General features: G+C 40.7%; 1 protein-coding gene and 1 long non-coding RNA gene across 3 annotated transcripts in view; one reads left to right on the top strand and one right to left on the bottom strand.

Annotated features, from left to right (window-relative positions):
• Positions 1-9,443, bottom strand: part of FBLN5 (fibulin 5) — a 46,777-nt gene extending 37,334 nt beyond the window's left edge. Inside the window, exons 1-5 of one of the 2 annotated variants that reach the window (XM_059474830.1) lie at positions 9,346-9,435; positions 8,983-9,174; positions 6,855-6,909; positions 4,375-4,426; positions 2,866-3,108 (exon numbers count right to left, since the gene is read on the bottom strand). In XM_059474830.1, the coding sequence (XP_059330813.1) occupies positions 2,866-3,108; positions 4,375-4,426; positions 6,855-6,909; positions 8,983-9,074 (442 nt within the window). In that variant the 5' untranslated portion in view covers positions 9,075-9,174; positions 9,346-9,435. Of the gene's footprint in view, positions 1-2,865; positions 3,109-4,374; positions 4,427-6,854; positions 6,910-8,982 lie in introns of both variants that reach the window. The other variant, XM_059474831.1, reaches the window with a different exon arrangement.
• On the top strand, positions 2,581-3,223 carry LOC132074806 (uncharacterized). Its single transcript, XR_009418655.1, has 2 exons — positions 2,581-2,653; positions 3,078-3,223. It is a non-coding gene; the product is annotated as an uncharacterized LOC132074806 (long non-coding RNA).
• Positions 9,444-16,456: the final 7,013 nt, after the last annotated feature.

Consider the following 16,456-nt stretch of genomic DNA (forward strand, 5'->3'; position numbering starts at 1 on the left):
CTACATGGGAACATATCAGCCCCACGTGGGGGAATGTTATGTGAACAGCCAGGGGTGCACATTCTCTTGAGAGCCAAGGAATGTGGGGCCTTGGCAGGCGGGCCAGGTGCCAGACTGGGACAGAGCAACCTTCTTGCAGCCTCCCTACATTTTGTGGAGTGGTAGGAAAAAAATAAAAATAGAAAGAGCTTGTTAAAAATCACACAACTTTCAGATCAAATTTTTGTCCTGTTTCACTTTGGAAGTCTCTTGAACAACCTCAGTGCTTCCAAGCTGAGGCTGTAAATCTCCCAGTCTCCCAGAAAATGCTCCTGTATTTAATAAGCTGTTTTGACTGACATTCAAAGTAAAAGTAAACATTTCTGTTGTCCTAGCAGTAGAAAATGTGACCCTGATCTGTAACCCCATATCCGACCAGACAAAAATGTGTACTCTGTTAAAATCTGCAAATTGCCCAGACACATTGGCACAAGAATAGCTCTGGTTCCCCTGCAGTCAATAGCAGAAAATCTCATTATCTCTAATGGAAATATCTTTGACTAATTTTATTTGGAAAGAAGGTGCTAGAGGGTGGTGTCTGAACACCAGCATAACAAACCTGTTACACAGTGGCCCAGCTACTGGGCAAAATTACTTCTAGTTCATTCTTTTCAACCATTCCACCACACAATTAGCCCTTGGAGTGCTTTGTATCCTAAGAACATGCTAAATATGGACAAAGAGGTAAGCACAAAGCAGCTGAAATACCATTAACACGAGTGATGCTTATAATTGGCTTATGGATGCCATGATCCTGTGAGTCAGACTTTCTTGAATGACCTGATAAAATATAGGTTGCTCCTGAGGACCCTGTCAAGGTTCCCTGATGTCTTCCCTCTAAGAACTTCAAGCAAGGCACTATACATAACCTTCTTAACTGCTCCAGGAACCTTGGAAACAGGGGATCAGGCCTTTCTACCAGCACCACAGGGAGACCTGGACCAAATTACTTCCTTTGGTGACCACTCTTTCCATGCTGGGGCACATGGATATAAAACACACACAGATACAACAATAAATACTGCATCAAGATAGTGAATATTTCCAGAGAATTTCACTAAATAAAAAATCTAACCCAGCATGGACCCCTGACAGATCTCATTTTCTTTAAGTTCTGTTTTTCTTCCTTTGTCACATCATCTACCCAAATTCAAATCTGATGTAGACTTACAAAAACTGCCCCCACTTGCTGGGGTGCTCAAATGGCAGCCTGTCATTTCCCATGCATTCTCATTAATATCTCTCATTACCAAACTTTCTTTACAATTAAATCCCAAATATTTGAAAGTTAAAATGACTGAAGTGAGCAGTCTTGACTGAAAAAAGTAGAAGTTCTCTCATTTCTGCTAGCATAAATAGGAACATATGTGCCCTTTGGAGGCTGGAAAGTTTACTGTAAAAATTCCCTAAATCTTCCTGTTTTGATTATTCTGGTTTGCATGGAGCAGACCAGACAGTATAATTCAGAGGTTTCATTTCCACTTTCATTTCAGCACTTCTTTTCTACTAACTGCCCCATTTCCTGAATAATCTAAAGCAAACTGAGCAAAATGAAAACACTCCTGGAAATCTACAAATCAGTAGATAAAATAACAGGTTGATCAATTTGCTAAGATGAAATGGACTAGAGGCTGTTTTCAAAGAATCAGATAGCAAAAATGCTTATTTTTACAGCAAACTTCAGTGATCCCATGATTTAAGAACTCTTCAAAAAACCCAAGGTTTATGACTTTCCTTTTTTGGGGGGGGGGGGGGGGTTCAATTTTATTTTTCCAGTCAGTGTTACTGTGAGTGCTGGTGAGAAAATATGTTTTTCCCACCTTGGAAAGGACAATGATTCAAATAAAAAAAAAAAATGTCCCAAATGTTAGCTGAATTTAACTCTAGACTTTTAAAGCTCCTGTGAAGCTCTTGTGGTCTCCTCAGTAGGGAAACAAAGAAAGTGCATCATCTGCAACCAAGTCCTGCCAGAAATTTCAGACAATAGGGCAGCATAAGTCCAAAAGACAAGTCAGTTTTAGGTCTTGTGTTTTTCTGTTGTAGTTTTGAAGTAAGTGCTGTTCCTCAGTCCAAAGACAGGCTGTGAAAGCTCATGGCTTCTCTGGTTTAGTTTTTTTTTCTTGTCAAAGACCAGCTCACATACAGCCAAGAGATGAATGAAGTTTCCCCAGGCTCCGCCTAACACTTCAAATGAAGGACCACCTTCTCTTTCATGGATAGAATCATCAGCATTAAAGGCATGCTTTTGATGCACTGACAAATCACCTGCCATCAGATGGCTGTTTATCTCATAGAAACATTACATTTTTCATGAAAATGGCTTTTCTGCTTAAATAATAGGACTGAGTCGTATCTTAGTGTGGAGGGATAGCATGTAAGAAAATAAAGACAGTTCAGAAGGTAATCTCACACCTGAGGAGTTGCAGCTGTACTAATCACCAAAGATTAGGAACAGGCCTGCCCTTAATAGGCCACAGCTGTGTCCAATAAGAAGATGAGTGCTACAAAAGAGTGGGTTAGCTGGGTGAGGGAAGACATGGAATTTGTTGGATGTGCTCTGAAGAGAGATGGAGTTGGTGCTGTGAAGAGCTGAACTTGAGAAATTGCTGAGAAGGTATGGAATTTTTGAAATAAGATGACAACATCTTAGTTTGCATGGAATAATTATATGAAACATACAGCTTGTATCCTTATAAAAAAATTGACTTCAAAATACTGGGCTTGACTGCTGCATTAACTGAAGGACAGCTGCAGGACAATTATTTCTGCAATGTCAGACAGGCTTTAACATAAATGAAAATTAGAAGAAGGATTTGTAGCGCTTACCAGCACACTGGTTGTTTTCATCCAGCTGGAAGCCGAAGCGGCAGATGAGGGGCCGGGTGGCCGTGGGGTAGTTGGGGACGGGGCCGGGGGCCGGGGGTGGTGGGTACACGTTGGAGTAGGGGCTCAGGTAGGGCGAGCGGTACACGGGGTTTGTGCGGGGCACGCACAGATAGCCCCCGTTCTGGTTCACACACACCATGTCTCCCCTGCAGGCCTCGGGAATGGTCCGGCATTCATCAATGTCTGCAAGGAAATTGCAAAGGTTTAAAGAGTGACTGCTCCTTAATGGCACTGGTCAAAAAATAGTTCATGTGTTTTTGCATAACGTTGCAAAAAAAAATTTATATTCTCCATCAAATGGCTAACCCTTCCTTGTGGAGCCTCACTTTGAAGTTAGATTGCACTCAAACAGAAAACATCTTTTATATTCAACATATCCTGTGATCTACTCATACTATTAGAGTAGTAAAACTGCTCTAGAACTCTGGAGTACTCATACTATATCCTCTAATACTAGGACTACTATATCCTCTAATATGATATATATTATCCCTCTGTCCTCTAGTACTATGAGCACTCTGGAGTACTCATACTATTAAAGGATAGAGGGAGAGGGCAAGGCCTGCTTTACTATTCCATAGAAGTTTAGTTTAGACACTGATTTACACATGGCTGCAGCTTGCTACTGCCTGTTCCTGCTGCAGGGTCTGTCCAAACCACAACATGCAGATCAGGATTTCAGAAACTGATGGTTTGGTCTGCCAAGCTGTGAAATTTGGATCCTGTTTTGGAAGTCTCAGTTCTCTCCCTCCAAGTTAGGGATGCTCGGATCTGGGGACACAGTTCAGGTGTCTTGCTTTGACTGAGATTGTGGCTGAATTAAATTTAGAAGGATATAACTGCTTTAGCCAAACTGAGCATTTCCCTGGGCCACAGAAACAGTAGGCTATGGCAGAACAAACAATCTGCTGCAGGTTTTTCCTTTTCTGTTTGGGTAACTTTATGGCATGTAGAAGATGCTGCCCTGGAGACTGAATGCCATTGACAAAAAGATGCTGCTGGGCAAAGTGCAGATTTCCTTACTGTACCAGCTCAGTTTACTTGGAGTTTGAGTTTCTGAGAATGGAAGGCTTCATTTAAGCCTGCAGGTGGAGACAGGCAGCAAAGACAATAAATCCTGAGTTTGAAGGAGAAAGAGAAGGAGGGTGAACAGCCCTTGTCCTTTGGCAGCTACACTGAGCTCCTATCAAAATGCATCATTGTTGTTTGAGTAGCCCTGGCAGCCTGTTAGTATCTGAACAATGTCAAAGATCAGTGCTATGTAATGACACACACACACACATATTTATATATACACATATTTGTTGTATATACATGTATACAAACACACATTTATCACACAGTAAGAAATTTTCATCTAAAACATAGTAGGAGCACCACAATGTTAACTCAATAAATTCAGGATTTCTGAACCCAAATTTAAATATATTGATTTAATCAAAGTCCTACCTAAGCATTGCCCAGAGGCACGGTCCAGGTCAAACCCATTAGTGCATTGCTGCTAAAATGAGAGAAAAAAGGACACTCAGTGATGGTGAATGAGAGACTTGCAGAGTCAAATGCTCATCTGGATTATTATGATTAGTACAATTGTTCAGCAGGGTACAGTACATCAAAATAAAGCTCCTTCCCCAGAGGACAGTCAGCAAGCCACGACCCTGAGGCCTCAGCACAGGTTCCAGTCCCTTAGCTCAAGAATGGCACCCTCAGGGGATGGCAGTGTCAGGCTGTTCCTCTGCCCAGGGGCCCCCAATGAGTTATGAGTACAAGGGTTCAATGTGTTATGAGTTGTTAGCACAGAATTACAGTTTTCTAGTTTGGGGTTTTGGTTTTGCCAGAACAGGGGGGTTCATCTCGAAGGTCCTTGTTACATCTCCCACAGGCTCTGAAACTCCCCTTACGGCCCATTCAGCACACAACTTGTCAGGCACTGACTGATCCAGAGCCACGGTTGAAACATAACAAGCTTAAAAAAATAAGGCTCTTCCTTTCCACCAAACCTTGTAGTTTTTAGAGGATAAATCTTTATACAACATGTCATAGGCATTTAAGGTTACTGGAAGCCTTGTTCCTTCCTATTCTGCTGGTCATGATCAGGGCTGCAGCCTTGAGTCTTCGATACCTCCTGAGTGACCTCAGCATCTCTAAATTGGTGAAAGTCCAGGTGATAAAGGTTTCAAAGCCTGTTAAAATGATTTTCTGCTCTTCCTAGCTTTTGACTGAGCCTTCAGCTATTTAGCAAGGGGCAAAGCAATTGACACAAGCACAGGATCTTCCAGTAAATGGGTTGTACTAGGCAATGTAAGCAAGAGATATCCAGGAAACAGGAACCACTGAAGCCACCAGAGGGCAGAGGGATGGAGTGTGCTCAAGATCCTTCCTTTTTTGTCGTATCTTAATGATAAAGACGCTTACTTTTGGATTTCATGAGTGGCAGATTAAAGCACTTAATTGATGTTTGGAAAAGTAGTAAGTTGTAGATGGGAGACAAAGGGTTAAAGGGGTGAGTCAGTGGAAGTGGGTCATTGCAGGAATCAGGGACAGGACTGAAGTGAAGCACATGGCACTGTTTGGACTGCACCTGCCACTTGCACATATGAATACACAAAACCACTGCTAGAAGTGTCAGACAAGTATGGAGGAATTCTGCCTTCATTTGTTTTGGCATTCCAAGATGTTTTGGTATCATGTTGTGGAAAGCCAAGATATTCTAATGGGAGAATGTATAATCACCCTCATGTTTTAAAGAATGTATGTACTCTACCTTTTGTTCTCCTTTTTGCATACATACACAACACCTAGGTTAGCTGGAACAGCTCAAATAGTTGTTAAGAAAATTATTTTGCTTTGGTCAAAAAATGACAATTCAGAAACACTGAAACTATTGTAGGACTGGTTTCAAAAACTTTGTAGAACTTTATTCTAGAAAAGATTCCAATATTGTCAAAATTACAGTTTCAGTATCTTCAGAAAGAAGTCATTGCTATTGTTTCAGCTTCAAGTTTCTTTTTCAAAGCAACTTCAAAAATCAATTTATATTACAAGATGTTTTTATAAAAATTCTAATGTAAACAATATTTTTAAAATCATAACAACAAGTCTTTAAAGACATCTCAAAAATTCTCCAGGGGCATGACAAGCATTTCCCATACAGATCCAATAATCACAAAAATATCAATAAGCATGACCAGTGCAGGAATTTTTCAATGTAATAGAAGAAAAACAACTACATTTCAGAGGGTTTTGGCAAAGGTATTTAGCAACACTGCTCTGGATACCAAATATACCTGGACTATTAACTAGAGATCCAAACAACATGCCTTTAGGAACAGTTTTTCCCAATTTAAAGTTACTTGGAGCCTGAGCATAAAAAGAACTAATGATTCTGCTATTTCAAGAACTGGACTGCTTTACTTCCATCCACTGTCTTGAACAGAAATGGGTTTGGGCCTAAGTGAAAATAAAAACTGGGGATGCAGTCATTCAGGATCACAGTCCAAAATTAAACAGTCTTAAGACTTGATCCTGCTGTACACAGAAGAGAGATGTATTTCTATGAATGAATTCTCCAAATACAGATGTTTCTCACAATGGAACTGAGCAGTCTCTGGTTTCATGGCATAGCTTTTCTTATTTCCTGTTCCAGAAGTGTTCAGTTTAGAGGCAGAGTCAGATTTTCAGCGACGTCCAGGTTTCTACAGGGATATTTGGCTGAGCTGGCAAGGATGAGTCAATAAGCTCAATCCATGTTCAACTCCAGAATCCTGCTGGCTCCAGGTTCTCCCCTCTAAACCCTTAGACCACACAACTTCCTTTCCATGTAAACCCCAGACCACAGAGCTTCCTATCCACCTGCTAGCCAGTTAAGTTTCATGCCATATAGCACTTGAGTACAAACCAGTACACACATCTCTGCATGCACCTCTCACCTGTGCTTTTCCAGGGCTTGAAAGGCAGACAGCCAGTGTGAAAGCAGTCAGTATCCTGTAATGTGCATAGAAAATAGGCTGAAAACCTTCTGATATCCAGGCTTGTTACATAGAATTAAATACACATGGACAAATTAATTTCTAGTGACACTTCAGTGTATTCCAGTTTTGCTAACATGAATTTGGCCTTTGGAGAAGGAGAAATATAGCTGTGGGCCAGATTCAGGTCTCAAACCAATGACTATGATGGTACTGGGATTGAAACCAGACTGCAAATGTCTATGGACTAATCTGATTTTTATGACACCCAATGCAACAGCTGTTAGATGAACAAGTGTGCAGTATTCAATAAAGGGGTTTTCCCCCTCTCTGGCACCTTTCTTTTGCAAAAATGAAGGCTTCTCTTGCACACTGTGCACGTTTTACAGATGGGTAAACCCAAGCAAGGCCCTGCCTAAGCTCACAGCGTGAAGTGTTGGCAGGGCTGCAGACATGTCACGCAGGAGGTCCTGAATCCAAGCCAGCTGCTCCAACTGCTAAACTGCATTTCATCCCCAGAGGCTCTATCTGAGATGAATCCATTTGCTTGGGGCCAGATTCTGTCCCTTTGCTCAGCCTTGAAGGAGACACACTGTGCCAGGTCACCAGCTACCAGAAGCTGTTCTCTTCAATGGAGCCTTCCCCAGGTACATCATCTTCACATCTAGTGCTCCCTACTGGGTCTCTCTCCACTGCAACTGAAAGACAAGGCTCCCTCACTAAAAGAGCCCTACATCTATTTTTGGAGCTCCTTGCCTGGAGCATAAAAATTATGGTCAAGTAACCTTCCACCTCCAAATATTTACTAACAGATAGAAAACCATGAAATCACAGTCAGAAACTGCTTTTTTTCTGGTCCTGTGGATTTCATTCTTTTGCTGCTGATTTATATAAAACTTCCTAGTACCATTAGATCCACACCTTGCTTATCTTGGATTGAAATTCTAAATGGCAATTGGATACAATACATTCCCACAAAACCAGTACAGGAAGCAGGGGATATTTTAGGTAGCCTTAGTTCTGCTACCCATGTGAGCTACCAACTTTCTCTCTTAGAGCTGTTCCTGATTTCCAGCGTGCAAACCGAGCTGCTGAGCAAGACCTACAAATGCATCAGACAAAACCACACACAATGACCGACACATTACCACAAATTTGACAAGCTCTGAAAAGTAAACATAAAACCCTAAAATTGTTGTTCATAGTGCTGTGGAGACAGATTGTGCTCGTTGGCAACTTTTGAGTGACAAGAAAAGGCAAATTCTGCACAGAGTTTTCCTTAGAGTTCAATGTAAAGCAGTCAAACTACAATTTTGTCCATTTAGGCTTGCATTTAATTTATTGATTCCTCAGATCTCTTTGAAGAAATTTTAAAGTGTACAATTCTATAAGGACTGCATACTCACTTTGCATGGAGTGAGAAAAAGCATTGGGAAGGAATACAACAGGTTATAGCAGAATACTGACATATGCAGCAACTGGGCTGTGCTGCACATTGCTGCAGGACAGTGCACGATAACAAAATCCCCCACAAAACAGCCAGACAAAACTCAAACATTTTTAGACAGTCTTTAGTTTCCTTTACTACAAGATGATATATTCTTTCCTTTTGGTAAGGGAGCGACCTTACTGCCTCATATGTGTTCTGTCTGCACCCATGATCTCAATTTGCTCGTTACTTTAGATCTAAAATCCCCTCAAGAATTATTAACAGACATGCAGCACAGCTTATCAACATTACATGCAGCTGGTCACAGTAGCTTGCCCAGCAGGCAAAATATTTTAAACCACCAATTTTCTGCAATAGTAACTAATTAACTTCAATCAATCACTGTAGCCAGTGGGATCGTGGCTGCTGCAGTTCAGCACTGCTGCAGATGCACAGAGTATAAGCACAGATCAAGAAGGAACTCGTCAGAGACAGCACAGCTTTAGTAACAGGCAGATCGTCTTTCCCCACCTCTGACCATTGAAATCCCTTTGCAAATGGCTTTTGCAAGTGGATTGGCATAACATGTCCCTGCCACAGCTATTTTCCACAAGCAGGTTTCCCGTCAGTAAGCACAGAAGTTTCATGCATACCACTTACCTTCTTAATCCTTGCATGTCCAACACTGTTGGGGAAAGGTGGAAAAAACCCAGAGTCTGTGCTGATGAATAACCAGAAAGTTTTCCAAACATTACCCTCTGCTAGCACTTCAGTTCCTCTGTCATTTATAGTCCAAAGAATGAAATGGCAAGTAATGGAGAAGATCGGGAGCCGTCTGTACCTCCTCAGACACTGGAGAGAATACAGAGAAAGCACCTGGTTTTGCTTAGTTCTCTTCTGTAATTCAGCATTAAACCAATTGGAGGAGGAATGTTAAAAATGAACACTTCATTTTCTAAGTATGTTAAACAATGCAAATGGGGGCCTCAGCCTGGGACAGCTGGTTTAGATTACAAAGCTCACCAACTGGCTAGACTCCTCACAACAACCTCGAGGAGCCTGCCAGGATAAAACACTAACAGCTTGAAGGAAAGCCTCTCCCGCTGCAAACTTCACAGTTAAATGTGCCTCAGAGCAGAGAGCACCGTTATTGGACAGAAAGCCTTATCAAGGGACTGGAGAAGGGAAGGGATTGTTTTCCTTGCTCTGAGAACAAAAAAAAAGTCAGGGTTTTTTGGAGGCCCTCTAGCTGGTGTCCTGGACAATGAATATGCAACACTCTCTGCTCTGTGCCAATGGCATACTGATGAAAGGTCTGACCCTCTGGGAGGTGAATAACTCAAATTCATGATGATCACAGCTACAGGAACTATATTGCTTGGGGATTATTTGAAAACAGGAATAAACAAATTAAACATTCAAAGGAAAACAAATGGCTAGTCTGCAAACACTGGCTCTTTTTAAACTGACCCCATGCTTAAGGGAGCAGTTTATGATATGAAATATTTCTCCAGGAAAAGCATAACTTGCAGATCTCCAGTTATGACTAAAGAGGAAGGAAATAAAGTACTTTTTCAGGTGTTTTGCAACTTTGCCACAGGCAGAGCTTTACTAGGTCAAGAAGAACATTTATGGGATGAGAAAAGTAAGCAATCAGACACAGCAAAGACTACAGTGGATCCAAAGATGAACACTGAAATGAAAGACAGACAAGGACATTAAACAACTATGTTGAATTTCTGTTGAGTATCCCATTTGAGAAAACTCTTTATTTCTAAGGAACCTGAAATTATTATCATACATCTCTGTGTAACAGATTGAGAAACAGAATTACAGTTGATATAACAGATAATAATAAAAGTTGCTTCTAAGCCTCTAAATCTAACTTGAGATACCAGGACTGAGCTGCTTTAGAGGTGCTGAGGCCTCACAAGTTGTACTGAAGCCAAAGGGAAGCTCGAGACCTCCGTATCTTGTTATCAATCAGGCTGTAATGGTCCAAATTACTTTTCAAAAATGACAACACCAGAGGCTCCAGGCCATTTCTGACAGTTTATCTCTCAGTGAATTGCTTGCATCACTTGCACTGCATGGAAAATTAAACACTCACCTGGAATCATTCAAACAGTGTCTATACATTGGCAGATAAACAAGAACCAATTTACTTACTTTTGATAAAGTTCCCAAAAGCCTAACAAAAACTTGCACAAGGGACTTCTGAAGAAGCTGCAGGGCACATTGTGAAGTTTTTCATGGATCAGAAAACAGGCAAGAGAGGCTAGAAAGCAAAGACCAGGACAATTTTCATTGTGGCAAATGTTTAACAGTGAGTATTCTCACTGCTCCATACCACCAGAGTTTCTCAATACACTCAATAACCTGGAGAGCTAACAGATCTAAGAGTAGCAGTGCTTACTGTATGTTAGAAGTGTGAAAAATCTACTGAAGCAATGAGAAACTGCTTTATAGGAAAGAAAATGCTCTGTGCATCCAGCTGTGTGGACAAAGAACTTGCTTCATCTGATAATACTTCACTTGCTAATCCACTGAATTTTTCTACAATCACATGGTAAAATCATTGCATGCATGCCAGAATCACTGTATGAGTGCAGCACCAGTCTGCTCCCAAATAGTTGCCTCAGAGTTCTGATCCATCAGCCAACTGGCAGAGGTGCTCCAGCCCTGGAGACGGGAGGTGAATCCAGATCTCACCACCTAAGGGGCTCCCTTAAGAAGAAATACTGTACAAATGTTTTGATTTTTCCTGTCTCCATCTGACAGCTGGAGTGGATAAAAACCAGAGTATTAAAAAGTGTACCAAACCACAACCTGGGCTAGTTTACAGCTTGGTGACTGTTATTTTTCCAAAATAAAAGGATTTGATGTTGTGGCTAAGTGGAATTTCTTCAGTACCTTTCTGTAACTACCATCAGTCACAAAACAATCAGATGCAGCCACAGCCTTTTCATAACTCTGTTTGGTATGAAGGGTTGTATAAAGGAAGGATTTTGTGGCACATAAGCCTCCTTTTGTTCATCCTATAAAATGAGCAATTTGATGCACCTTTCAACACCCTGTCCTGACACCTTCAGCATTTATGCTTAAGATGTTGGCTAAACTTCATGTGTAGTGGTGCTCTCACTTCAACGGTCTCAAATATCCCCCTGAGTTATAAAATCCATTACTTATTTAGATTACCTTGACATTGTCTTTGTCTTCATGAGGAGGTGCAGAACTGTCCCCATTTTAAAATGGGGCTCTCTTAAATAACTATGTTCTCAAAGTTTGCTTTGTGCATAGCTAGGGTTGAAACCATATCTCCAATTAAGACTTGGATTTTGAAAATTGTGTAATATATAATAAGGGGGACATAAAAAGTGTTGTATAACTTTACTCTCTTTGGGTGAGACAACTGCACATGTGAATTGAGCTATGCTCCTGCAGATAAAGCACAGCATTGGATGAACAGGAGCCCTCAGCACTGGAAACATAATCTGACTGATTATAAATGCTGAGACAAAAGCTGTAAATAGGTCAGGGAACTTAAAAATAGTTAATTACACTTAACATCCTGAACAGAAAATCTTCCTTGCAGAAACAAGTCTTCCTCTAAGTTTCACAACATTTCATCTCCCTTTTAAACTCTGATTTTGTTCTTACATTTCTCCAAAACCACATCTGTCAAACACCCTTCTTGGATGTTGTTGTCATTTTTTAAAATTCCCCCACTCTGAACATTTTCAAGAAAATTTTCAAACTGTGAGAAGAGTCAAAGCATACAAGTCTGTATGGTGGTAGATCTGTGAGCCCGAAGTCATTCAACATGCCAAGTCATAGACATCTTTTACCCAGCCTCACAGACCTGAATTCATTAAAGGAATTTTCCAATAACTGACACTTTAGGCCCTACATGTCCAAGCTTTAGATGCTAAAACCATTCATTTTGCTCCTACCATATCTTATGGAACCAAATGTTTTTGCCAGCAAAAATGGTAAAGCAGCAAAACTTATTGGCACTTGCAGAACTTGACAGCATCTAAGCTTCATGAGATTCACAAGTTGAGCTTTTGCCTGATGTGGAGATTGATCTAAGTGTTCCTGGAGACTGCCAAGTAAGCCAGCTTTTGATATTGTCACATGTTGGTGTTTCAACACAGGCAGTGATTTGACACACACATTTCACCCTACTGCCCCTTGAATAGCACCACACAGGAAACATGGCCTCAAACCCTAATTCTGCCTGAGAAAGAGTAGGGCTCATTTCTTTCACCTCCCAGGAAAGAACCTCAGTTGCAAACTTCAGGTGTTTGGGGAGGGTTGCCTATAATTTTTCAAAGACTACCTTAGATTATCAGCTGAGTTCTGCTTTGCTCACTGTCTGAATTATAATTGCCATCTCATAACATGGCTGATGAAATAACCTGTTCCAGATGGCTCAGGCCAGAAGCTCAAAAGCACAGCGCTACACATATTTTCCTTTCCTAACCAAACATAACACAAGCTAGAATTAACAGTGAAAATTAACATAGAATGCAATTGTAAAGATATCAGTAGTGCTAATTAAAATGTACTGGGAATGTAGGATCCCTGAGATGTGATGAGTTGATCTGCAGCTCACAGTACAACTTTTAGGAAGGAGAAAATGTAACAGTTCCTGTTGTGCTGCCATCTCTTGGGGCTCAGCTGCCTCAACACTTCCCACCTGCATGAGATATCCAAAACAGAGCCAATACAGCACCCCTCCTTTCTCCTGTGCAGGGATGTCACCTGTCTGAGGCACATGTTCCTTTGGGCACAGCACACTGCTAAGATCATTGCTTCCAAAGAGCAGCGGGCTGAGCCCCCTGCAGTGTTGTACCAGGTGGTCTCACAGTGCCCAAGCACTGGAATAAACCCTTAAAATCCTTGGTTTACTCTAACTCTGCATCTTTGTCCTGTTTTCAGCAGGGGTTAAACAACACCAGTCCAAAGCTGTACTCTTTACAGGTCTGTGGTCATGCTGATACCAGTTTCTAACAGCCAGCTTCTTTCAGGATAGAAATCACCAGTGGAAAGCCCAGGCATCACTGTACCCATTCTGAAATGCAGCTACTCTAAACATGGACTAATATCTGACTTCACTTTACTGCTTTGAAAACATTACTTGTCCCTTTGGATAAGGAGGTACATATGTCAGGTACAGGTTTTGATAGCAGGTACATATCAAAACCCAAACAGTTTAAAACAGCCCAGTGAACTGCATCTACTGTAAGACAGAGCCATTTCAGGAATATTCCCTTTAATGAGATCAGATTTGTTGTTCATGACCATCTGTTTAGCTGTAGTACTTTCTAGGACAGTCTAAGAAGATGCCTGAGGCAAAAAAGAGTAATATTCTTGGAAGAATTCTTCAATATTGTTCAGGGTTTTTTAACCCAATAAAAGTAAGGTAAGCAAGCAAACTAAATTATTACTGTACTTTTCCCAGGAAAAAATCAGAGCCTTTCACAGCATTTTTGGTGTATGTGGCAACTCTCAGCAGAGAGTAATAATTATTCATGGCAGTAGTCTGCAACAGCCTGCAACATTCTTCTTGAGTTTTCAATCCTTACATGACTGACATTTGTACTTTTAAAATATTTTTGTGTAAAAAGTATACGGAACATCATCCTCTACCTAAAGACAAAAGATGCACTTGAGAACTCCCATCTCCCCCTTAGTTGCTCTGAGTATCCAAGAACAAGGTGCCCCAGCCCACTGTTCATATTTTACTTCTTTTTCTGTTGAATCTCAGGATAGCTCTGGTAACTGCAGTTCACATTTTGCCTGAAACTAGACAGATATTTTAGTTTGTTTTTGTTTATTTTATAAGATTGACATGTACATAAACTGGGCTGTAGCCTTCTCTGCATTTTTGTCAAATGGTCTAGACAATGTGGTTGAAAACAATGCTCTTTAATCTTGTGACAAAATGTTTACCAGCTCCTTTTAACAGCAAGCATAAATTCTTTATGGCCCATTTCAGCTAATAATGACCTTCCATAAATAAAGACCTAAAACTCTTAATACTTCTGGACCAAGACTAAAGTCTGTTTCACTGTTGCAGCAAGCCAACATTCAGTCTTCACAAGTGCCTGGGATACATAAACCATTGGGCTCCAATTACGACCAGACAGTTACAAGTATGTACTAAAACCCTCCTTAGAAATATTCAGGACTGATTTATTTTATGCTAAAATGCCTCAGGACTGCTGAGTCTTTTGCAGTTTCCCAAGCCCTTTACTAACACAAGCACCACACTGGGCACATCTGGCAGGATCAGGGGCACCTTAGAGCAGCTGCCTGGAGACAGTGCTTCACCTTTACAGGTTAACCTGGCAGCTTTTCCTGGCTGCTGGGCATCAGTGCCAGTAAAACATCAGCTTCCTCTGGGCTTCCTCAGCTCCCAGGTACTTTATTCCACCACCTGGAACTTATATTTTAAGTGGGTTTTGTGTTCTGGGTTGGTTTTTTTAAAATCAGATTTAGTTGGGCATCCTTTCTCCTTTTCATTCTGCTTTGGCAATTCACTTTGTTTTGATCCAGAGCAAAAGATCAGCCACAGTAGCATTGAGCATATTCTGTGTTTTCCATTAAAACACTTCAGGTTCTGAATAAACCCAAACAAGTCTGTGGAAATGGCATCTCTCAACAGGGGTGTTTGAATGTTCACAAGTATGTGCACTATTTTTGTAAGGGCACCTGCCAGAACCCTGGTGATGGAGCCAGAGTAGAAAATATTTGACATCAACCCTTTCTTCCAGAGCTTCTCTTCTTCCAAGTGGTGGAAAACATTCCCTTTTTAAACCTGCTTCACTCTCATAGGTGAATGAATACAATATAAGACTCCTGGCTTCTTTTTCCAATAAGACACTTGGCACATTTTTGGGTCTTTTCCTTATCTTAAGATCTTTGAGGTTATATGTTAGTCAAACACAGGAGTAACAGAAAGTTTCCCTATAAGGAAATAATTTTGACTGTTTTATACTTTCTCAACTGCTTTCCTAACCCCAGAATACATTTATAAACTTTTCTTTAAGAACTCCTATATTTAATTTACTTATTCCCACAGCAGGCATGACACCATTTCACAAATTACCTGTTTACTTTTGTGACCTAACCATGCCATTCATAAGAATTGGCTGGGAAACTGGGTGGCAAACATGATGCGTGTTGCCTGTTTGTTTTCAGACTTATTATTCACTGCTCTGCAGCAACAAGAGCTGCTGTAAGGCAGCAATTTAACATGCTGAATGCAGAAATCCCACTGAACAGAGAGGTACTCACATTTTCCTAGTTGTGCCATATGTGCTACAGAGCTTACAAAGTCTTGAAACAGGATGCAGTTTCTAACACAGTCTTTTTTTTGTTGTTTTGGTTTTTTTTTTTTTTTTTTTTGTTTGTTTTTTTTTTTCTTTTAATCTGCTGGCTTTTGCCCTCAGTTGCACTGGTTGGCCCAGCAGAAGGAGATGAGCAGCACCAGGAGTTCCCCGTTCAGAAGCAGCCTGGCCCCATCCATTCAGGAATTGTGGGGTACCAGAACCTCAAGCAGCCATGTGAAGTCAGTGGAACTAGACCCATCTTCCAACAGAGGCACTTGCACTGCAAATGGAGTCCATCGCCAGAGCCTGATAAATCAATCAGTCCCCATTTTGTCGACAGATCCATAACAAAACTCAAGAAGTGGAATTGTGCCAGATAAAGAAAATAAAAAAACCCAAAAATTCTGACAGGTTAAATGTGAAAAACAGAAAGTCAGGCCAAGAAGGTTTGAGAAACAAATCATAAGAAGCATAAAAGCTAATAATAAATTCTTTTTCAGACACACCAAGAGCAGGAAAACTGCCAAACAGTCTGCAAAGCCTGATGAACAAGGTATAAAAATAGTGCTTAGAAAAGATAAAATCACTGTAGAAAATGAAATGTTTCTTCTTTATCTGCAATTGCTAGAGAAACTTCAAGAGATTACCATAGTGGAATAAAAGGAAAAAAAAAAAGGAAAAATGGAAAAAAAGAAAAAGAAGTAAAAACAAATCCAGTTTGGGAGGATATGTCTGAATTGAAATGCCAGGAGGAGAGGTTGTAGAACAAATCAAGAAAATGAAGAAAAACCATT

The sequence above is a fragment of the Ammospiza nelsoni genome, chromosome 6, assembly GCF_027579445.1.
Source record: "Ammospiza nelsoni isolate bAmmNel1 chromosome 6, bAmmNel1.pri, whole genome shotgun sequence".
Lineage (NCBI taxonomy): Eukaryota > Metazoa > Chordata > Aves > Passeriformes > Passerellidae > Ammospiza > Ammospiza nelsoni.